The sequence below is a fragment of the Agelaius tricolor genome, unplaced genomic scaffold (assembly GCF_023055355.1).
Source record: "Agelaius tricolor isolate 1412-34295 unplaced genomic scaffold, bAgeTri1.0.p SCAF_16, whole genome shotgun sequence".
Classification (NCBI taxonomy): domain Eukaryota; kingdom Metazoa; phylum Chordata; class Aves; order Passeriformes; family Icteridae; genus Agelaius; species Agelaius tricolor.
The window spans coordinates 14041383-14065312 of NW_027269276.1; the positions used below are offsets into that span (position 1 = coordinate 14041383).

General features: G+C 37.2%; 1 protein-coding gene across 3 annotated transcripts in view; it reads left to right on the plus strand.

The window, feature by feature from the left end:
- The window catches only part of MINDY2 (MINDY lysine 48 deubiquitinase 2), a 32080-nt gene extending 8235 nt beyond the window's left edge, over positions 1-23845 (plus strand). Inside the window, exons 3-10 of one of the 3 annotated variants that reach the window (XR_011681485.1) lie at positions 1806-1870; positions 4398-4556; positions 5385-5487; positions 6036-6178; positions 13493-13666; positions 14619-14792; positions 16187-16661; positions 18757-23845. Coding sequence is in view for 2 of the 3 variants with exons in the window: in XM_071441653.1 (XP_071297754.1) it covers positions 1806-1870; positions 4398-4556; positions 5385-5487; positions 6036-6178; positions 13493-13666; positions 14619-14792; positions 16187-16306 (938 nt within the window). In the remaining variant the exon portion in view is untranslated. Of the gene's footprint in view, positions 1-1805; positions 1871-4397; positions 4557-5384; positions 5488-6035; positions 6179-13492; positions 13667-14618; positions 14793-15815; positions 16156-16186 lie in introns of those variants that run through there. The other 2 variants (XM_071441654.1, XM_071441653.1) reach the window with 2 other exon arrangements.
- Positions 23846-23930: the final 85 nt, after the last annotated feature.

Genomic DNA, 23930 nt, shown 5'->3' on the forward strand with positions numbered 1-23930 from the left:
GATTGGGGTCTCATTTGCAGGCACTACTCTGGTATCATATTCAGTGTTCAGCAAAAATGCAGCTTTTTGTATCTGACACGGCTGGAACTTTAATAACCCTGATGATCCAGGTGTTAAAAGTGCAGTTGTGATAATACTTAAGCTGTATGTACCACTTTTCCTTCCCTTGTAGCCTGACAAATATAAAATGTTTGAACTTAGTAGACTGGGTTTGATTTTTCTTAAGCAGGAGAAAAAAACCCTTACGATATTTTCTTTATTTTTGCTTGTAAAGAACATAGCTTGTTCTTTTCAGAAGCAAATTGCTGAGTCTTCTGGTTGAAGAAAAAAGTTGCCTACATAATTTTCTCCAAAAACTAAGAAATCTTGCTCCCTGTGTCTAAGCATTTCTTATAATTGCATTGATTACACAATACTGTCTGAAGTCACTACATAATTCCAGTTGTCTAAATGTGTATTCTTTCTGAAGAAAGAATTTTTAGCTTCTGGAATTATCTTACTAAATTGAATAATAAAACAGTGTTCAAATTATTTAGGTTCCTTTTCACTCAACAGGATTAGCAGTTCTACAGTTCTTCTACAGCTGAAAATAAAAGCCAAAACCAACAAAACAGCCTTCAACCACTTTCAAGTTAGAAGAGGATAAATTAGGAAACTTATAATGATATTCTTCTGACTTTAGTAATGGAGCAAGGAATAAGTACAAAAACATTGAAATAAAATCTGGAAAGTGGGTATTAGTCTCTAAAGATGTTATAAATCTTGAACCTCAGTGTGTTGATTAACTATTAACTAATTTATTACCTTTGCATTGTAGACAAAGGTGGAATACAAGTGTTGTGGTTTAAGCCCAGGCAGCCCCTTGGTCACTCCCCTGCCAGTGAGATCAGGTAGAGAATGGGGAGAGTAAAACACAGAAAACCTGTGGGCTGAGTTAAAGACTCAATATAGGGAAAGCAGAGCAAAACAGGGAATTAATGCACTGCTTCCCATGGGCAGGCAAGTGTTCAGCCATCCCAGGAGAGCAGCACCCTGTCACACGTGGTGACTTGGGAGGAAAAACACCATCCAGCACTCCAAGTGTTCCCTTCTTCGTTCTACCCCCCCTTTATATACTGGGCATGATGGCACATGATGAGCACAGAACATCCCTGTGCTCAGTGGGGGTCACCTGTCCTGGCTGTGTCTCCTCACAGCCTCCTGTGGCCCTGGGAAAAGGAGGAAGGGCCTTGGCTCTGAGTGAGCCCTGCTGAGCAATAACAAAAACATCTCTGTGTTATCAGCACAAACCCAGAGCACAGCCCCACACCAGCCACTGTGAAGAAAGTTAACTATATACCAGTCAAAACCAGCACAACAAGTTTTATAGATTTACTGGTGTATAAAACATGGCAAAACTTTCACAGTATCAGTCAGGATAAGTGGTTGTCTTTTTAAATGTGTACAGAATTGCATACTTTACTGTGAACAGTTTGACCTTCTTATATTTTTAAGCTTAGGCACAGAGGGAGGTTAGTTTTTGAATACTGAAGAGATTGGTATTATACCCCAAGAGATTATGAAATGTTGCTTTAGTAACAGTTGGCCATTTGAATTTTATATCTTAATATAATCTTACTAAGTTTTTATATTCATATTTTACTCCATAATTATAATTTGGGTTATAAAACAATGTGATCTCATTAATTTGGTAGAAAACTTCGGTTGTGGTATTCATTATCAGTCAGCTTCAGTCAGAGACATTAATAGAAATGTTGAAGCTTTGATTGTGGAATAAATTTATTTTCATTTTTGCTTTCTTTTAGGAGACTACATTCTTGACGCAAAACCTAAAGAGATATCTGAAATTCAGCGACTTAATTATGAGCAGGTAAGGAGCTGCTCCTAAAACAGAGTTACTTATATCTGAAGAAACTAAAACTACTTTTCTCACCTAGGGTTTGTCACCTTGTTAAAAACCAGAACCATACAGACCATTGTTTGTAGTTTGTTTTTGTCTGGGCTTGATGTTGAGTAATAATTTTATATATGTGCTATTAGTGAAGAAAAACTCACTGTTTATTAACAGAAGACACTTCTTTTTTCCCCTGTTATGAAATAACAGTAATGAAGTAAAACAGGTTTTATTGAGGAAGTGTAACACAGAGGTACTAATAAAAGTATGTATGTAACAGGGGGGTTGCTCTTTGAAGTCTTCTGTTGCGTGTCCTTCAATTGCTCTGTTCAGTGGTGCCTGCCAGAGTTTTTCTGAGGATGTAAACTGAGTAAGAGAGATCTGTGTTCTTAATCATGATGGACAAACAGAGGTTGATCCCATGTTATGAAAGGCAATGTTATTTGCACTGACCACTGTTCATATGTCATCACAGAATTCTTCCTGTACTGAAGATAATGCTATTAGATTTAAAAATTGTTGATTTAGTATATATTTTCTGAGCTCTGTCTGTAGTCATAGCTGGTTTTTTGGTTACTCATGGAAAGGTGAATTTGAATTTTTAATAGGTATAAGGTTTCAGGGTAGTTCTCTTTATTCTTAGGTCATTTTTTCTTGTTCTCATTCAGTGTTGAAAGCCAAATTGAGTAACTTGAGATTGATTTGTATCAGATTATAGGAATTACTTTTGTAATAATGAAATTGGCTATTTTTTTCCACACAATTCTGTGTTGTAGAATGTTATAGCTATAATTAACTTGTAGGAGGGTGATGAAAACTATTACGCCTGGTGAAAGTACAACCTCTATAGCTTTCTTATGCTCAGATATATGGATTTAGAACGTAAATGTCACATACCTGAAGTTTTTAACCATGTAATTTCAAAGAAGCCTGTTCTAGAAATCTTCTAAGTTGCTTTGAAGGTACGGAAATAGTTAAAGTAGAAGTGATAATGTTGAAATTGTAGCAAGAAACTTCTGTGGTTTTCTGGTCTGTTTGATGTAATCCTGCTTTGTTTGCAAAGTAAACATTAACAAAATAAATGCAGCTATTGTCTGTAGATGTATGGCCTGAATTTGTGGATGGCTAGTGCTGACTTACTATGGACTTCTTATTCATTCAGCAGAGTTTGATTATGGCAAAATATCTTTCAAAACAGGTTTTCATATTTGATGTCTGGCCCCTCCTAATGACATGCTCTTGTTAAGGTGGCTTTGTTTGCTTTTGATAAAAACTTAAAAGGTGAAGCCAGTCTTGAGAATTACTTCCAAATCTTGCTAAATTCTAAATCTTGGGACAGCAAAATGTTAGTAAGATGAAGCAACTTGTAGTAAGGCAGTGGGAGCTGTTCCATTCCTGCTCATGGAAACTTGACAGAACAGGGTGGTTAAAGGGCTACAAGCATTAAAACTCATTTGTAGCAGCCATGCTCAGTGGTGCAGATTCTGATTAGAAGACAGCAGAAGCAGCTGTCTTTAACCATCAGTAGTTTCAGTCTGTGAATCTTTGCTGTCTCCATCTCCTGTCCAATCTGCATTTCTGGTCTTTGTCATGCTGTTTTCCCATTGTTGTAAGCCTGAATTTCTCTTAAACAACAGAATGTTGCAAAACCCAAAAACCCCCAAACAAACAACAAAGTGCCTCAGTTTCCCCAAATCTTTTGCACAAGACTTTCTGACCATATTCTTGTGGACTTTTCTCACTTAGTGGGAAATTCTTTTTCCTGCATGTCGGGAATTTTTTTTATCTGTTGGTTCAAGATAACTGTCTCACAAAGCACATTTTCTTTGGCTCATCTTTCCTTTCTGTGATTGGAACTTCGTAACTTGATAATTCTCCTTAGGATTCCATTGGGTTCACTACTATAATAAATGCTACTTTCATGACTTGTTTTAACAGTAGAATTTACAGGCCATTTAAAGGTATGCCCAAAATAAGATAGAAAATGGGGTTTTTTTAAAGAAAAAAAGTAGTGAACAATTAAAGACTCTGATTCTCAGTACTGAACCCTGAAATTAGAGTTGGCAAGTGGGTCTGTGTAGATCTTACTGTTCATTCATTATGTAGTGACAAGTACTTCAGCCTGACTTGTAAGGGAAGGCTTAAAAGGGGAGAAGAAACCTCAAGAAAAGTCCCTTGAAGATTCCTTTATAATTCAGTTTTCTTGCAAACATCTGGCTTGTGGCTTTGGGAAATAGACCTAAAAGCAACCAGAATTGCCTAAAAGTAGTTTATGGGTGTAAAAGAGGTGATTGGAGGGAGATTCTTTTATTTCATGTATGTCCTCGCACAATATGTGAAGTGAATGTGCATTGAAACATTTGTTTAGGTAATTTACCCCTTGAATTATTTTTTTTAAGTATTAAGTCGATGAGTACTAAATGATGAATGGTTACTTAAGTAACCACCAAATGTCCAAAGCTGTGTTGGGTGATCTGTTCTGTTCTTTTCTTTCTCTTGTCAGAATATGAGTGATGCAATGGCAATTCTGCATAAGTTGCAGACGGGTCTGGATGTCAACGTGAAGTTCACAGGTGTCCGAGTATTTGAATACACACCTGAATGCATAGTGTTTGATCTGCTTGATATCCCCTTGTACCATGGATGGTTAGTGGACCCTCAGGTAATTTACTCTGTTTCAATTATTTTAAAAAATGTTATCCTGAATGTTATTGGTGGGAGGGGAGGTATTTCTGAATTTTAACAAGTCAATAATGAAAATGGTAATGAAGTTTTTAAATCTAGTCAGAAAAATTGAGTGAATACAGACTGTGGTTTTTTAGTGCAGGAACTTTGCAGAACCTGGGTCTACAGTCAAACTACTGTAAAAGCCTTCTATGACTCTGTAAAGGAGAATTGTTTTTCTGAGGGAAGTAGCAAGTTGCCCCAGATACAGTGTCCCAGTCATCATTTTTGAAAGCTTATTAGAGAACACTTGGAAGGAATACAAAGTTACTTTCCTCCTCTTTTTAATTCTGATTTCTTAGTCACTGCTATTGAGAAATGAGGATGGTGGAACTGGTTGGAGAGAACTGCATCTTTAGCAAACATGTAATTTATTTTTAATTATATTATTTAATAAACAATAAAGTAGTATTGTTTGCTGAGTGGGAAACTGGTGAGTTTGGCTGCAATAATAATGCCTAAGAGTTTTTCTTTTCATGCCTTGTTGGTGAGAGTTGCTGTTCTCTTCCCCTGGCACAGTTGATCCAACAATGTCATGTTCATGCCTTAGCTTTTGATCGTAAGGGTCAACTGAAGGATTTAAAACAGGATCTGAAATAGCAAAATGTGTAACACTGGGCTAAAATGTTTTGGCCTACATTTTTTAAGGGGATAACATCCTCTTTTTATTGAATTTTTACTGTCTTATTAATAATTGCCACTGGCTTGCAGCTGTGTTCTGTTCTTCTCAAAGATAATTCCTCCATGTTTTTCCTTCCTGCTGCAGGTTGCTGACATAGTAAAAGCAGTTGGTAACTGCAGTTACAATCAGCTGGTGGAGAAGATAATTTCTTGTAAACAGTCAGAAAACAGTGAACTGGTTAGTGAAGGTAAGTCACGTTTCCCTGTATTTATCAAAGTATGTGCCCTGCCAAATCTACGTGATGTATTTTCCATGTGGGTGATGCTGAGTAGAGATACCAGTGGGAAGAGCTGCATTCTGTGTGCTGAGCTGCTTTCCCTGGGCAGCCACACAGCACTGTGCTTGTCTTCTCAACTCTCTGATGCATGCTCTTGATCTAGTCAATACACTTTGTCAAAAGCTGGCAAGAATTTCCCTTATTGTGGCAGCATTCAGATTTCAACTTAGCTATGTATTGTCTCCTATAAATCAGAATGTAAATTATATATTCCATTACAACAAGGGAAAATATGAGAAATTTTAGAAGTGGATATAGCATTTCTGAACATGGGAATTTTGTTTGCAATGCTGTGGTTTTAGAACTTTGAAACTTGTCCCCTCTTTTTATGTGTCCCCTAATGCTTGTGGCAATATGGGGATGTAGGGGGAAAGTAGGAAAAATACTACTGTTGTTTCCAGGTGTTATATTAGCAAGTGTGTAATAGACACACATAAGAGTATGTTTTGCTTTTGTAGGGTTTGTAGCTGAGCAGTTCCTAAATAACACAGCTACACAATTGACATACCATGGACTGTGTGAGTTGACTTCAGCTGTCCAGGAGGGAGAGCTTTGTGTGTTCTTCAGGAACAACCATTTTAGCACCATGACCAAATACAAGGTACATTCAGCATTTTTGTCTCTATTGTTGTGTTTTGTGTTTCAAAGCAAGTCATGCTTTTTTACTGTCTTGAAATAGAATTAAATTCCAGGTTGTTATATATAAATATGGCTTACAGTGAATGTAAGGTCTGTAGCAAATGTTACTTAGGAATTATTGATTACAGTGGTTTAGTCACTGGGATCCATTACTACTTTAAATCTTCTTGTAGCCTTTCCCTTTATGTTCAGTTTACTCCCTGTGTTAACTCTTTGTGGTTAGGTATAGTTATGTACACTTCTTACATGGCTTAAATTTTCTTGCAGTTTGTGGTTGGCATGATAAGGTTACTTTAATTTCTTGTTTCTGAGGATCTGAAAGTTTGCATTACATTTGGCCAGTAGATGAATAGGTCCATATGCAAAATCCCAAATGTTTTGAGAAGTTGAAATGGGCTACAATATTGGTTCCCTTTGTTAGAGAAGAGAATTTCTTTTAATTTTTTTATCTGTTTCTGGGGAAGCAAAATGGCAGCAGCTGTGAAAGGAGTATTCCAGGATACCAAAAGCAAGTGTCAGCTTGGTTAGTGCTTCTGGGACTCCTTCCTCCGTGGAATGGAGAATCTGGTTTGGCAAGTTTACATTCATTTATGGAGCATCTTCATGCTAAAACAACTTTACTTTGCTAGGATGGTAGTATATGAGTTTTTACCCTTGTACAGAAGCTTAAAATTATGTTTTGGTTATCTATTCTTTAATAAGACTTCAATTTAATGTACACTTGTTCTTATGAATAATGGTAATAAAAGCAAAAAAAAAGAAGTGTGTAACATGCAAAAAAGTTAAGAAACTCGTTTTTTCCATTATATGATAATGTCATATACCTCATGTGAATGACACTTTCATTTGTTACTACTAGTCCTTTTTCCTCCTTCTGTTAATCTTGACTGTCAGTGCTAATCTTTGGCATTTTGAGTAACTACTCATAAGCTGAGCTAAAGGTCTGAACAGTCCTGATAAATAATGATTAACTCTACAAGCAGGTAACACATTTGGTTTTCTGATTAGAGTACATCTGAGATGTGGTTTAAATCTGTGTATACAATGCCACTCACTTAAAGCAGTAGGACAGTGAAAGGCTCCTTCTCCTCCCTTCTTCCCTTTAAGTAACCCAGAGCTATGAAATGAATCTCTCTGTGGTCAAATATTATGTGATGCAGCTCATTTAAATCACAATTTTGAGTATAGTTTTTCCTCTCTCTGCTTTTCTAAATTTAGTTCTTGGATTAGGTGGTGGCAGCTTGTGAAGCAAGTCTGTACACTGTTTTACACTTGTTACATGGAGTGGGGTTTGGTTTTAAAAAAGAAAATAGTAAAAGTACAGCTGTACTTTCTGGGTACAAGTGGTATCTAGAGGTGCAGGTGCTCTTTTACTTTGTTTGAAGGCCATTCCAGATAAAATACATGAATCCTCCTGGAAATAACACATTTTTGTGCTATTATTAAGTCCTTTAAAATATTATTTGTATAAAATACAGTCAATAAGTATCACTTTGACCTGTGGATTATAAATGCAGATTAGCTTTGTAAAACATAGGCTATTTGTAGTCTTTTGTAGCCCAGTATTACATTAAAGGGCAGAACCTCGTGTGTCTGTGCTTTATTAGCTTCATACTTGTAAACATTTATTTACCTCTCAGTTGAGATCCTTTTTCCTTATAGAAATAAAATGCTTATAGAAATAAAAATTCCTTATAGAAATAAAAACACTTTAATGAGTTAAATATCCTCAGCCAATATTAATAATACAGAACAGGTTAAGGCAGTGAGTAAAAATCTGTCTTGAGTTTTACCTGTAAGAACTAAATACAAGTCCTAAGAAATATAAAGTATTTGAAAATTAGTGTGGTTTGTATATTTAAGGTTTGTTGCTGCTAAGTCACAGTGGTTTTAATCTTGTGCTTTTTGAGAATTCTTAGAGTTCTGAAATGCTAAATTCTGAAATAGAGGCCATTATTCTTGTTTTTCACAGTCATTATGGGGAATGACCTTGTAGTTAGTGTTTAATTTCCATGTTATTTACATGTCTTAGTTCCTGAGGTTATTGCTTGTAAACAGTGTTCATTTTGATTTGGATCTCTGTTGAGTGGTACATGGCAGAATTTGAGATACCAAGAAACTTTTAAATAAAGATGGAAGATAAGTGTTTAATTGATGTGTAAAGGCCAGCAGTAACTCTTCTGGCTCCTACCTACCCAGCTGGTTGCAGTAGCTGTAAGTCTAGGTGGTCTTTTGTATCAAGTCAGAAATAGACTTAATTTGGGCTTTTAGCCAAGATCAGTCTCCAGACATTTTTGGCCCTCCAGGATACTCATGTGAGTGCCAGATGCATTGTTGCTGAAGAGTTGAGATGTTTTTCAACTGCCCCACTCTTTCCATCTCCTGGGTTTAATGCTCACTCTGCAGATGGAGTTTCCTCACAGTTTGAGCAGTAGTCAGCAGTAGCTGGACTATGGAGAAAAGTCCATCCATTGGGAAAACTGGAGATACAACATATGCCAGGGAAAATGGAGGTATAGAACTCCTAGGGCAAGAATGATGCAATTATTTTTTCTCCTTCTCTAATACTGCCTTTCTCTCTTTCCCCTCCAAACCAATACGTGGAAATGTACAAATAAAGCAGCTATAAAGTTAATCAGAAGGGAATTACACATTTATTAAGTTGTCCATGTAATAAAATCAGTGTATTTTTAGAAACACAGCTTAAGTAATTAGCAATTATTATTCTAATTAAGCTAATGCTTAAACTTTTATTTGGCAGCTTTAATGTACAGCTGATACAAGGACCTGTACACTGAGGATATTTTTGAGTGCAGTGTGGGTTTTTAAAGGCTGATACTTTAGTGAAAGGACTTGGATTTCCAAACCTTGTCCAAGTAATTTTTTCTACTTCCTGTCCCTTTCATTGCATACTAATAGTCTTGGCTCATGTGATTATACAGTAATAATTTTCAGCAGTTAAAAATGTGATTTTATTTTTTTGCCTTTGCTTTTCATTATGCAGATAATAAATACATCAAATGATAATTCCCTAGATCAAGGAAAAACAGGACTGTAAAGAGGGGATCAGTTTGGTAAGAAGATCTTAGTTCAGTTGGAACGTTTTTCCCACAGACTTGTTTGTAACAGATCCTGTGTTCTTTACTGAAAAGTATCAAGACACTTACCTGTTTGGATTTTTAAGTATGTGTGTTTTCTACTTTATGAATGTTGTATTTCTGCTTCAGAACTCAACAGATACTTTTATTCCAATACAATTCCAATTTTATAACACTAATTGCACTTTTCCCTTGGGCATTTAAGATTGGCACAGTAGAGGCAATGAATATAATTGCTTAAAAACATGTTTATTTTTCAATTTCTTAGTAAGTGTACAGTTATTATGCTGACGGTTACTCTGAATTCAGTAGTACATACTGTTTTTAAAAAACTCTTTTTAATGGTAATATATCTGAATGTTTCAACTGTTAGAGAAAATTAAAACAACACTCATTCATCCACTTAAAACACCTTCACAAAAACAAAGGGATCTGATCCAGAAGTCCAAGAGAATATTTACATACTATTCAAAACATAATGCTTAAAATGTCTTTACTGTACGAAGCTATTGGACAGGTGTTTGGTTTTCTTTTTCTGTTTCCTGAATTGATGGAAACTTGGCAATTTGCATTAGAACAAGTAGTTTAAAAGCACTAATTATTTAATCTGATTATTAAATTATCCAAGGAAAGGAGATCTAGTAACATCCCCTGTAGCCTGTATTTGTGCATTTCAGAGAGGGGTTTTTTTTGTGCAAACCAGAAGACTGAGAGATCCCTGTTTGGGAGCATAATCTTGCTTTATCCTCAGTTTTATTTCAAGGTTTTTATATGTGAAACTATAAAATCTGGGCATTGGTCTACAATATCTAAATACCAATTCTTAGAATAATTAGTCATAACTTTGTTAAACTGTCTGCAGTAGTTATGCACTTGGGACTTCCACTGTTTTACTCCCTACTGGCTATAGTTTGTAGTAGATACTTTTGCTGTCTATTACATGCTGGTATTTTGGGGGCAGTGTTAACCCATGAGACTGGGTATTTGTTAAAAAAACCCACATTTAAAAACAAATCTAAAAGATGATCTGGTAGCGCTCTAGAAATGGCCAGTTAAGATTTTTTCTGAGGGTAGAAACATTTTGCAAAGTGGGACAACTCTTCTCAGAGAGTGAGGGGCATTTGAAAGCCATTTTTGTGTGCATTGGTTGCCTGAGTGTCCCGAGCTCGGCCTGGTCAGCACAGGCCGGGGCCGTGTCCCTGTCCCCTGTTATCCCCCCCCCCGGGGCCATGTCCCCTGTTCCCCCCTCAGGGCCGTGTGTCTGTCCCCGTTCCCCCCCCCCGGGGGCCGTGGGGCCGTGTCCCCTGTCCCCCCTCGGGGGCCGTGTCCCCTGTCCCCCCTCGGGGGCCGTGTCCCTGTCCCTCGCAGGCAGCCCCGGCCCGGCTGTGGAAGTGCCTGGGAAGGGCGGCTCCTTCCTGGCCGCAGGCTGGGCCCGGCTCGGGGCAGCGCGGAGGTCGGAAGGTGAAAGCTTCTCTCGGCTCACAGGCAGTCCTTGCTGGGCCGGGCTGTGCCACTGAGTGTGGCCTGTGCCTTTAGCGTGGGGAAGAGAACGTGCCTGGCATTAAAACTGTGCCTGCAGAGCCAGCCTCTATTTTCTAGTTGCAAGTGAAGAACAAACCCATGATGAGAGGCTACGTTACAGCTTGCAGCTAAAGAGCCACCTTCTCTTACTTGATATGAAATTATTGCCAAAGGTTCCATGAATATTAGCAATATTGTGAGGGTCCTGGTTGGGTTTTTTTGGGGAATCCAATTTAATTATACTAATATGATGTAGAGATCAGAGAAGCTGGTTAAAAACAAGGGAAAGATGACTTCGGATCTCTGATCTGTGATTTCCCATTTTCCATTCCAATAATGTGACCAGGAACTCTGTCCCTTATCAGGTACCTTATCAGGTCCTAGGGAGCCCGTGTTTGTTGGTTTGCTAAGCTTTGTTCAAGTGAAGCAGAATGTTTGAAGGTATGCAGTTGGTATTGGAATTGCAGTTTATTGCCTTTCATTAGGGAGCTGTGTTACATTTATTTTTCATTATTTTCTCTAATGTGACATTTTTACAATCAGTGTTCAACTGAGAAATTCTTACAAAGAATATGAATTTCAGGTTTGAAACAGGTCTCCATTTCAAGCAAGTGTTAGCTTTAATCCATCCTTAGATGCTACATTCTAATTGCATGAAGGCAATGATATACCTTAATATTTGTGTGTGGAAAAATTAAGCTTATAATAGTTTAGAGATAGGAAAACTAGTATTTTCACAATTTCAGTATTACTAAGATGCACAGTTTATGGGCTGTAATTAAAATGTATGGCATAATAGAGGAAAACCTGGGAGACACACAAACCACCCCCTTTTTTAGGTTTTGTTTGAGTCAATGTAGTGTTCAAAATAAAACTTAAAAGTTCAAATGCATTTTATATTTAAAATTCTGGGATTTTTTAATATCTTTTTGAAGACTTCTTGTATAAAAAAATATTGTGAAGTAGTTATTTTGTGCAAACTGGAAATGTTGCAAAATTACTTCCTTTTATTTTCTTCAGGTAATTTTAAGTGTCAGGAGTATCATTCAGTTCTTAGGCAGGGTTCCAAGGGACAGATGATTTCTTAGATCATGTTATGTGATCAGACTTGTTGCTGACACTTGCATTTATGTCTGTGGAGCCCCGCTGTGCTGGTTAACTCCCATTCCAAAGCTTGAACATACTGTAGTGTTACCTGTTTGGTTTTGGGTTGGGTTTTTTATCCACTCTGTTTGGCCTTGTGTATAACTGCATGTTATGGTGTTAGGTAATATTGGAATAATTACTGTATGTGAGTCTTCAAATAATATTTTTGTTACATCAAGTGACCTCCCAGCCCCAGCACGGGCAGCTGTAAACAGAGTGGGATTGACGAGACGTGAGTGGAATTTCAACATCTCCCTTAGAGAGTTATTGAATGACTCCAGAGAAGTCAGGGAGCTCGTTCTGTGTGTGTTGAGTATGGACAGAGTTTCCATTTCTTGCCTGTTTAGCCTTAGAAATCATTAGAACAGGATCTGCCTCTTGCTTTGGTACAACTTCAGCACAGCAGTCTTTGAGAACCCTTTGTATGCTGCTGGAATACAAATACCAGATTTTTGTGGATGTCACAATAAACTTGATTTTTATGGCTAAACCACTGCTACAAGTTTTGTATTGAGTGTCTTGATCTGGTACATTCAGTCATACTAATGGGAGTTTCAGTCTTAAAATGCTCTATGGTCAGTAACAACATTCTTGATTTGGAGCATAATCCTAAAAACATGATGAAAAAGGTAGGATGAAATAAATGGATTGATTTAAATGGAAATTCAAACAGGTATTTTGTGCTGCTTTGCTGTCCCTCAGACATGCAGCACCATCTCCTTTTACTTGGTGCCTACTCCAGTTATTTCCCTCTGATTTCAGTTCTTCTCCCACTCCCTCATCCTAAACATCCTAAGCTTGCCTTTCATCCTTCCAGTGCCTTGGTATCTGCACTTGTTAGCATTGTCTCCTTCACTCCAGACCAGCCCATTTTATAATTTCAGACTTTGAAATCAAGAAATTTGGCCTTACGGAACTGTAAAATTACTAAAATGCCAACAAAAGTAATTATTGGTAACAAGTGATAGCAAGAATCTTAAATTTAGAGCTTTCAATTGACAGAGACTTCAAATTCTATCAGAGCTCATTATGAAACATGAAGTCTGAGATGTGGCCATTTTGAGGTAATGCCTCTTGGATTGTTTGGAAAGGTCACCTTTGTCTCCATACCTTGCCTTTGGAATTTAATGTGATTACTCCTAGGATTTAAAGTTTTTGTTGCCAGGTTTTAAGTCTGCTTCTTAGGTGTGTTTCTAAAGAGTTGTCAAGGTATATAGATTGATATATATTAATATATTCATTCATGTATATATATTAATTTCTAGTCAATACAAACTTCTATTAAGAATGAAGAGTTGCAAGATGGAATACAGAAATGGTGTGGTTGTTAATTTAGCAGTGAGTACTAGTATCTGGTGGTTTAATGCTGTATGCTGATTTATTTAATTACTGAATGTGCTAAAAACTCTAAATGTTTTATTGGAATGCATATATCTCATTTCTGCAATGTAGATTGTAAAAAGTATTTTTTTTTTTTTAGTTTTACAAATTTTCCTTGTTCTTCTGTATAGGGTCAGCTTTACCTGCTGGTGACAGACCAGGGCTTTCTTACAGAAGAGAAGGTTGTGTGGGAAAGTTTACACAACGTGGATGGTGATGGGAATTTCTGTGACTCTGAATTCCACCTGAGGCCTCCATCAGACCCTGAAACTGTCTACAGAGGGCAGCAGGATCAAATAGATCAGGTACTGGATTCCTGCCTTTCCATTGTGAGTTAGTACTGGTTTTTATCATATTTATGTGTAATTCCACAGATGTGTATGTGTGTATACTCATGCATATCTGGGACTATAAAACTCTTTCAGGTAATTAGATTGGGGTTCCCAAAAGTGCCACTTGAATGTATTAATATGGTTTTCCATTTGAATGTATTAATATGGTTTTGAGGGAGGAAAAGTAAGACCAACTGAGTGGTTTGGAAAATGGGATTTTAATCTCTCAGAATCCACTTCTGCCAAGTCTTCACTCAGGTGAAATGTCACCTCTGTTCTGTATATGGAAACAGACACAGACTGGGGAATTTCTTCCTACACAACAAACTCCCTTCAGCTAATTAAGATTGTCATAGCTGAACTTTGCCTTGTGCTGCCCACTTGGCTGAATGTAGGACAGACCCCACAGCAGATTGTGTGTCTGGTGGGTGTTTGTTATTCTTATTGAGACACAGAGTTTGCAGAAGTCATGTCTGAGGTTGGGCTGAGTTGTACCAGGTAATGCACAAGTGCAGAGCAAGACTAAGTTCCTTGAAAATCTATAGTTTATAGTCATCACCGTTAATTTTTTTAAAATACTGGAGGGAAATTAATAATTGTCTCTCTCAGAATAAAAATCTGACAGATAATTTGCTGCTGTCTAGGTAATATAATTTAAACCCGAAAGCAACATTTTAAAATTATTTTTTATGTCTTCTGTGCTGCAGCTTAGTCATTGTGAAAACAGACATTAAAGTAGCTGTTCTCAGCCTTCCTGCAGTTGAGGTTATGGACAGGTTCTGAAACAAATTCCTGATCTCCATTTGAAGATAAGGCTGGGAGAAAAGTGTTGGTACTGTGTAGCTGCACATGCTGAAAAATTCCCTTGGTATGACATGACTGTTTTCTCTGTGAAAGAGCATTAATTCAGAAGTTTACTCTTTAGGATTACCTGATGGCATTGTCACTACAACAAGAGCAGCAGAATCAAGAGATTAACTGGGAACAGATCCCAGAAGGAATCAGTGATCTGGAGCTAGCAAAGAAGCTCCAGGAAGAGGAGGACAGGAGAGCTTCTCAGTACTATCAGGAACAAGAACAAGCAGCTGCTCAGGTCCAGGTAAGAAAACAGTACCACAGAATATGATCATCAGTTTTAGAAAGTATGAATAATTGCATAGATACATCTGTGCTTGTACACATTTCAGCCTGAGGTGAATATAGGAATCTTTAGGAATACACTACAGTTGTTAGCGTATGCCTGTAGATATGAAAACTGCAGACATTTAAATACTTTAGAGCAGGCTTAGCCTTCTAAATTAGGGTTTCATTTATACTTATTTTGGAATAATGGTATGAATTAATATGTCAGGTTACAAAGATGGTATTAGCTAGTATTTTACATTACTTGCAGAAGAGCATTGAGCTAAACTTTTTGATAGTAGTTGAAGCTTTGTCTTTATTTTGTGTTGCAGAAGTTTGTTGCTGTACATTTTTAGGTGATTCAAACTGTGATCTCATGTGAATCTATTCTGTTGTTCCAAATCAGGCAATTCACAATTTCTCCCAGTACACCTTTCCATCCCATAACCATAAGCAGTTGATTTCAAAATCTTCTGAAAATGTGATTCATGCACATGTCTATCAAAAAATGCAATTTAACTGAATCTTCTGTGCCATAGACAATATTCATTTAAGCTGGTGTTTTGGATTTAGAGAGGTTTTAAACACTGAGGGCTTTCAGAACTGCTTTTATTTATTACAAATAGGTAAGAAATAATCTATATAAATCTTGCATCTTTGGCCTGAAGTAATTCAGAACCATTAACTACTAAGTTTCTTAAGCATGAAGCAAGAAATTTGACAGGTAAAAGTTGTGTTATTTGCAGTCTTTGTTGCTTTAATAGAACCAGCAGTATCTAGTTAAGACACAGATTCATAGCTGCCAAAGGCAGAAGGAACTGAAGGACCTGCTGAACAGGATTAAGAGCCTGCTTGTTTGCAGCTATGAATGGGTACAGAGGGAATAGATGATGAATTAACAAAACTTACGTTGCCTTTGTATACCAACCCCCTTGCCAAGTTATTAAGGAGTTTGTAGTCACAAAAAGCTGCTGCCTTACCATTATCTCGCTGTCCACAGCAGCACTTTGACTCTGCAAATAGTGAAATGTGGATTATGTGCTTATAAGAGAAACCAAGAGAAAATTCCAGTGCAATAATACAGAAGCGCCAGAAAATGCTTGAAACTGTATTTTATTGAAACTACTGATCTGTATATGTGGACACAACAGAAAGGACACATGAAACTTGAAATATTATTTTCATCTGACTTAATTTTCAAGAAATACACAACTTTGTGGAGGTCCCGGAGTATACCAAAAACCCTCCCTGAACTCTACTGCTTTGCATAATACTTAAACTTTTTGTTTGTGAACTTGAGCACACAGGAGGAGTTCAGGCTGTATGTGCAGTGCTGCTGGGTTTATTTCCCATGTTATTTTCCCTACACAGCAGGTACAAGGTGCTGCCTCTCCAGCCAGCACAAGACAATCCGGGAGTAACGAACGCAAACGCAAAGAGCCTCGAGAGAAGGAGAGGGAGAAAGAGAAGAACAGCTGTGTTCTCTTGTAACAGAGCATGGATTCCATCTGGAGCCAAGTGCATGTCCTCAGAAGCAAAAACAAGGAGTCAAAAGGAAGACAAACCTGTTACATGCCGCCTGTGCCTGATTACCCCATGGATTTTGTTCACGTTCCAAGAGAGGATGGATGGCTTTGTACCAATCAGACTTCCTTCAAAGTCATAGCGCGAGCTGCTCAAGAGGGAATTCCAAACACAGTTGGATGCGGCTGTGCTTTGAGTTAGTCATAAGAAATATTGCACCTTGTAGCTGAACACACAACTCATGGCAAGTCCTGTGTCATAGTGACATCCATTACTCATTCCATCAGTTAGTAAGCTATTTTATCTTCTACTCTAAACAAAGGTAATTCATTTTGTGTAAGGCTTTTTCCTGAAGTCTGTACACGAGCACAATGGAGTTCTGTGTTACTTCCTTAGTATGAAACTATATCTTAGGCTGGGTATAGTCTCCATGACACAAGAGCCCAAATAACAGCTGGGCACTGCCTCCTCAGTGTGTCCAGATTTCTTTGCTTCTGGATCTGGTATGTTCTTTTTTTGAACCCAGATTTATACTTGTTACTGCTATCACTGCATCTCCTGGCCAGCTTTCTTGCCCCAAGAATATGTGACTTGATAGGCAGCATACAAAAATTGTCATGAAGAAAATGGGGCATTTATTAAAAAGCAAGATGAATATTGTTTGCTTTTCTTGCAACTATAAACTGGGTATGGCAACTCAGATGTTATCAGGGTTAAACAAGTAATTTTATAGGTAACTTCTTTTTCTTTTATTATTTTTTTCTCTTGTAGGTAAACTGGACCAGATAAGCTTTTATTTATTGACCTCTCCATATGATAGATGAATGATGAGAGGGAACTAAAGTCTATAATAATCGTTATTCTATATAAGAATGCAGAGTTAAAATAACTAACTATCTGCCTTTTATCCAGAAGTACCTTGAACTTCAACATGACGTTAACATGTCCACTTGTATATTTAAGCAAGTGTACTGTAGTTAAAAACACACTTTTTTGTTTGTTTTATAAATCATGTATTCTTAAAAAAGCACACTTCAGAAGGGGTGAGAGAGGAGTGAAGCTCCCTCTCTGAGATGGTTTGAAAGGTGGTCAGGTGTAATATTTTGTTTTTTAAATCACTAATTTAGAATTTTTGGAAACCAGACTTTTCTAATTTATGGGAACCAAATAAACGTGTTGCATCTTGTAGTATTTATAGAATGCAGAAACAGAACACTTGATGAATTTTGAGGGAACCACAAATCTTCCTCCACTTCCATTAAATCAATAACAATTAGTTCTTGCTGAACCTTTTGATAAAAATTTCTATTTAGCAATTTGTAGATACTTTTGAAAAAGGCTGCTTCTACTGGACAAGTTCTGTATCTGTGCTCTAAGCCTTAGTGTTCACACAGAATAACCTGGGCAAGAGGTGGAACATGACATTCCTGCTTCCAGGTGTTTGGAGAATGTCTGCAAAAGTGGGTGTCTAACACAAGTCCACTGGTAAAAAGCCACTTCACAATTATTTCAAGCTGCACTGGCTGCACTGCTGGCAACCAGTCCTCACACACATCTGCTACCAACCTAGAATGAAAATGAGATAAAGGAAGAATGTCTTACCAACTAAAGGGCCAATTTGTATCACTTTTCTTCCATGCCTTTTCCTCCTTTGTTTTTCTTCCACTTTTGTTACGATTTCCCTTTTATAATGATGAAGTAATGAACAGTAGGAGGTCTCTAATATGTAAACTGTAAATTTAAAAATTATCTTCTCTAGAAAAGTCATGCCCAGAGAAGTAATTTTAATACTTAATGTATGCAGTTCAGATAATTTTGTATGTCAAAGCAAAGGTTGATGTCTTTTTTTCCTTTGCAGCAGCCTAACTTCAAAAATTAATGTGATGGAGGATCACCAACATAATGACTTAGCTACTTTAAGTAGATGAGAAAATATTCCAATAGTGTCAATAACAGAGACTTTAAGCCAGAATGTTGTTTAAAAACATTCTGTTACTAAGATTTTTCCAAATTTTGTGTATTTACATTTATTTATTGACCTTGAAAAATAAATATGTCAAGCTAAGTGTTTGTTATTATTTTCAGTGACAGTATTGCCACTTTAACTCCTTTGGAAGGAATCTAGCTGTTGTGGCTATGGAGTTTATCTCTTTGCCTAAGATACTTGTTCATATTAGAAGAATTCATGTAACATTTTCAGATTCAGACAGATGTGCCTGAAACTTAATATACTGTAATTAGAGGAATTATGGTCATTTGGTCACAGAGGAAGAAGAGTTAAATGCAATGCTCATCATGAAGTTGTAACTCCCAGATATTTCAGTTTCTTTCAGTAGAGGAGTAAAGGTTTCAGGGTATTTGAGATGGAAGGCATGCTATGAAAACAGTCCTCTGTTAATATCCTTTTTTCTTTACAGGTCTTGAAGCTTTGGAAAAAAGGTAAAGAATTCCTGAAATCTAGGGCTGCATGAGTTGAACTTGTTAGTGGCAAAAGTTATAAGCAGTTGAGCTTCCTAATGCCCAAAATGAAATTCACCTGGAAGCTTAATTTGTGCCCTACTGGGAGTAACCATTCCAAAAGCACCTGTCACAGTTGGTACCTCTGACAGTATCTGAGGATCAAAAAACCTGAACAGAATTGCTTTGATCTATATGAAGTGAGCTTGGAAAACAATATTGCACAATTTAGTCTTGGAGTACCAGGAAGACAATATCTACTTCTGTTTACTTCATTTGCCTTTTTTTTTCCTTTTTTTTTTTTTTTTCCTCCAGCTCATGTTCTGGCAAAGGGTATAGATTTATACTTTAAATCTATTTATACAGTTTAGCATGTACATGCTCCAAATACCTACATAATATATATGAAAGTGTCCAGAAAAGTAGAGTAGAACTTGTTTTCCACTAGATAAATGCTAGCACAGAAAACAGAATCATAGAATTTTTGTTGTTGCATTATAGTTGTGACATAAAAAAGCTACATACAAGTATTCTTAAGATTAGCAAAAAACAGAGCACTGCCGTAGAGATAAATGTTTTCTATAAGGCACTTTGTAAATGCTCAACTCCACCAGTTTTCTTGTGACACTCATGGAATCTGCAAGCCAGCAAAGCAGATCCAGAGGGTGTTAACACCAGAGAATGAAATTAGCATTCCTGAAAATTCACTTAAACACAATGCAAAAACTACATTTTGTTAGCTGTCCATGTTGTTCATATGAGAAATGAAGTGTTCAGAGTTTCTGTGCAGAGCTGCTCTGTGGCTCCCAGGAGGTCACACGAGCTCCAGGGGAAGCACAGGCGCTGCTGGCATTGCCAGGCAGGCTCTGACTCACTTGGTATGTCACATTATTGTCATGTTTCTTCAAACTTGTACACACAAGCTCTTGGAAAAAAGTTTCCAGTATGTAATAAAAGGCAGTTTTGAGTTCTTGAAATGAATTTTCTTGTGCATTCAGCAGGAAATACTAAAGTGAAAGGTAAAGCTGATGAATTTTTAATGAACCATTCTTCATTCCTGCTCCACTGGTTCTGTAGCAAAGTCAGCTCATTGCTTGGATCAGCTCTTTGCATTAGGATGCTTACTAGAGAATCTATACAAAGTACATCCTTCAATACAACATACTGAATTACAAGCTTACTTTATATAAAAGCAGATTTTTAAAGGTTGCAGCATTGAACAGGTGACTCAGGAAATGCACATTTATTGATGGAGAATCCTCATTAGAAAGCATATTACAGAAAAGCAAAAATAACAAGCTGCAGTTTGGTTGCAGTAAAATGCTCCCATCTTTTCCATCTGTGCTATGATGAACACTTTGGGAGCAAGAAAAATCCAACTCTCAAAAATGTTAATTCAGTCCAGGGATAGCAAATGTCACGTGCAAGGCCTGAAAATGGCATTTCATCTTGACAAATGCACATCCTTTTTTATCAAGCATAACTAAGGAGAGACTGTTAGTGCTGAGTAGGAAAAGGGAGGAGGTGAGTGACACCTCCTCACACCATGGCAGGGGCAGAGTCTGTCTGATGGTCAGTGCTCCTGTGCAGCTCCCTCTTTTCAGATTGCCCAGTAGGAAAGCAGTGGATGCAAGCTCAGCTGTGATCTGCGCTGATGGAGGAGTGCCACAGGGGAATGCTAAGGAGGAAGGAGAGGCTGGAACATAGAAAAGTCCCTATGCTACCTCTAGAGATTGTTTAAGGCTTTGTCCTTAATTTTGCTGTTATTTTGGACACAAATAGCTGTGGCACAGCGTGCAATGGCCACATTTTCTCACCTAGGTAATGCCCAGCAGGTTCATTTCCTGGCAGGTTGGCAGTGTCTGTCCCTGGACACACTGCTCTTCACTCTCACTGTGCTTTAAAGTCAGGACTAGCTGTGCTGATCCTCTGATAGCTCCAAATATTCTTATTAAATGTCAGTTGCCTACTGTTCAATGTCAGCTCCTATCACTCTTGAGCTCTCTAGAGAACTTGCTGAAATCTGCCTTCCTCATTCCTTTTCTGGTTTGTAGGATTACTTGTGTTCATGGAGAAGCTTTATGTGCTGAAATGGGCAATTCCTTGTTTTTTAAGGTTAAAATCTTTAAATACTCCGTTAATTATCATTAGAAAATCGAGATTCCATGTTTGCCTCAACAGCATAGAAAAATTCATGCAACAAAATAGTGTTATTTTGGGAAATCCTAGGGAATGATTCAGATGAAGTTTCAGCACTCAGAGTTACTGAAATGTTGCTAGCTCAGTCTACAGAGTGCTTACAATTAGTGTAACACTGCTGGAATCCAAGGCAGCTGCTGCTCTGCTCAGAGCTGAGCCCTGCCCGTGCTGCCCTCCTCAACAGGCAGTGAGTGAAATGGGGGTTGTTTGATAGAGTCACTCTCAGCCAAATGTGCAGACAGCTTGGGGGTGCACAGGGACACAAACTCAACTAAGTTTTATTATTTTTTTAAATTACTCTGTTGAACTTCCTTTAGTGCTGAGCCAATTTCAGTTTAGGTCCCATCCACGGTAAATGACACCTGTTGTGAATCACATGGGGATTGATCTAACAGTGTCTCATGAGCCAAAGCCTTTAGCTGAGACAAACTGAGGTTCTCCATCACAGAGCTGGATGAAATAAGTGAGATGTCTGTCTTGAAGTTCATGTTCTCTTGTTTTAAAGCCTTTAGGAAAATTTGGATTGGCTTTTTGAGTTAAAACTTCAGCTGTAACTTTGTTACATTTGTGCTAAGCAGTTTTGAAATTTCACCTTAGTTTAACATTTTTAGATTTCTTCTGAATGTGTTTCCAAAAAAGCTGAGATAACTTGTATTTTTGACAGAAACCCTGTGATGGCTTTTGTTCCTGCTTATTAGCACATGCCAAGGAAAAGGTCAAAGCTGCAATTAAAAGAAACACCAGTGTGTCTTAAATCACTTTAAAAACTTAAATAAGCTGAGTAATGGGAACACCCTTGGGTTTGCTCATCTCTTGTTTTGGGGAACTCCAAACTATTTACAAAACCAGACAATTTTCTCTCCAGTATTTTGGTATCAGGCCAGCAATAGGTCTGTTAATTTGAGGGCTTTTGTTACTGCAGATTAACCAGAGCTAGAAACTGGTTTATCTTAGTTACTCTTGTGTTCACAATTGAGTTTTAGTGAAGCCCTTCACAGTGAAAGTTTGAAACAAGGTTCTCTGTGAGGTAACAGTATGGGGATTTTGGCCAATTGCATGGGTATATGTTACCAGCGATTCTATTAACTACAGAAAAAAGGTATTGCTGTGGAAATAAAATCCTTCCATTGCTTGGAAAAGCATAGTAGTAGGTGGTATCTTCAAGAGACTGCAGATGGATGCAGTGAACCAAGGAACCTGCTTGTGGACTTTATATTATTTGTAATCCAGCTTTTGCATTTTTTATCATGAATAGTTGCAATAATTACATGTTTGCATTCCATATGCTCAGGTTACAGCAGGTATGTTTGCATTTCCGGATTTCTTACATGCTTTCTCTTAGGGATTGGCAAGCAAAATTAATTTTAGAGAACTCCTTAAAGAAGTGACCATAGGTACAATGATTTCAAGAGACAAACCTATTGTAGCAAGGGTTTCTTCACTTGTATTTTGATAACTCTTGAAATAACCAGTGCTGTAACATTCCACTGGAAAGTGTGACTAGTGAGGGAGTTACAGTGCAGACAGTGATGAAATAAGCAGGGTTCTGGTTTGGATGGGCTTTGTATTTGCAAAAAGATCCCAAATTAATGCAGGTTACTATCAGATTGTACTGGACAGATCAGAGCACCTGTGAATGACTTTTCCCTGTGTTTCTGCAGTGTGTAGTCACTGTTTACAACTTTGATAGCAGTTCTCAGAACTACAGAAGTATCAAGTACTTGTGCCACAGAAATCTATTCTAAATCTGTTACATCTTGCTCAGTATTATGTTAAATTCCTTACAGCAACTTCTTTATAAGGGAGTGAGAAATACTGTCTGCATAACCTGATAGAGCTTTAATGTTAAATGACAGAGTTTTGGTTTATATTACAGCTTTCAGCAAAATAAGTTTTTATCCAAGTTTGGTTTTATTTAATAATTTTCAATTATCCTTTTATCTGGTCACCAGCTGCATAGCCCTTATTTGTGATAATCACCTTTTACACACACATGTAAGCTTAGTGAAGAAATGACTGATGTGACATACAAAAATGAATCCTACAGAAGTCACCCCAAGTTCTCCAGTGCTAAGTCAAATATTTGTTGTCTTAACTGCCTTGACTGGGTGTTTTTACAATGAAATGTTTTTTTAAAAAAGCCTCCCCCACAAAACCTGACATATTTTAGAAAAAATCCAAAATACTTCCAGATTAGTAATGTCTTCAAGATGCCATCAGAATTGTGCAATTCCTGTGTTAAATCAGCATTTAGCTGTGAGTCTGTTAGTCACCCCATGCCTACTTGATCTCTCTTAAAAGGAAATGCAAAGTAAAGCTGATGCAAGTGACTCTGGATTGACCAAGAGAGGGGAGAAGTTAAATTTTTTTTAACTTGTGTTTTAGAGGTGCATGACACAATTAATTCTAGTCATGCAGTATCATTTGTACCAATGTATGTGAATGAAATACTTTTCATCATGTGACACCATTATCCAGCACTGTAATGGCATCTACAAGTTCAACTACTGAATGTTTTGCATTTTAAAAGCCTTAATTGTTTATATTGTATTAATGTGTTTTTAAGGACTATAAGGAAATAACATTTCCTTGTAAATTGTTAAAATAATTTTGAACACAAATAGTTTTCAGAGAAATCCAGTTCTGTATCTTAATACCCCTTTTTGTTTGTGTACCACAAGCTGTTAAAATCTGTTACCTTTTAAATAGTGTCTCCTGCTATCAGCCTCTCTCTAGTTCAAGGTCTTTACCCAACTGAGATTTATTTTGGTTAACAGTCTTCTGAAACTCATTGTATGTAAATAAATTTAAGTGAGCAAACTTAAATAAATATTTCATTTAGATATTTAAGTTTTTTCCTAATAATAAAGGTTGGATGATATACTTTAAAAAATATACTTAAAAACCCAACAAACAATAACACAACAAAAACTCA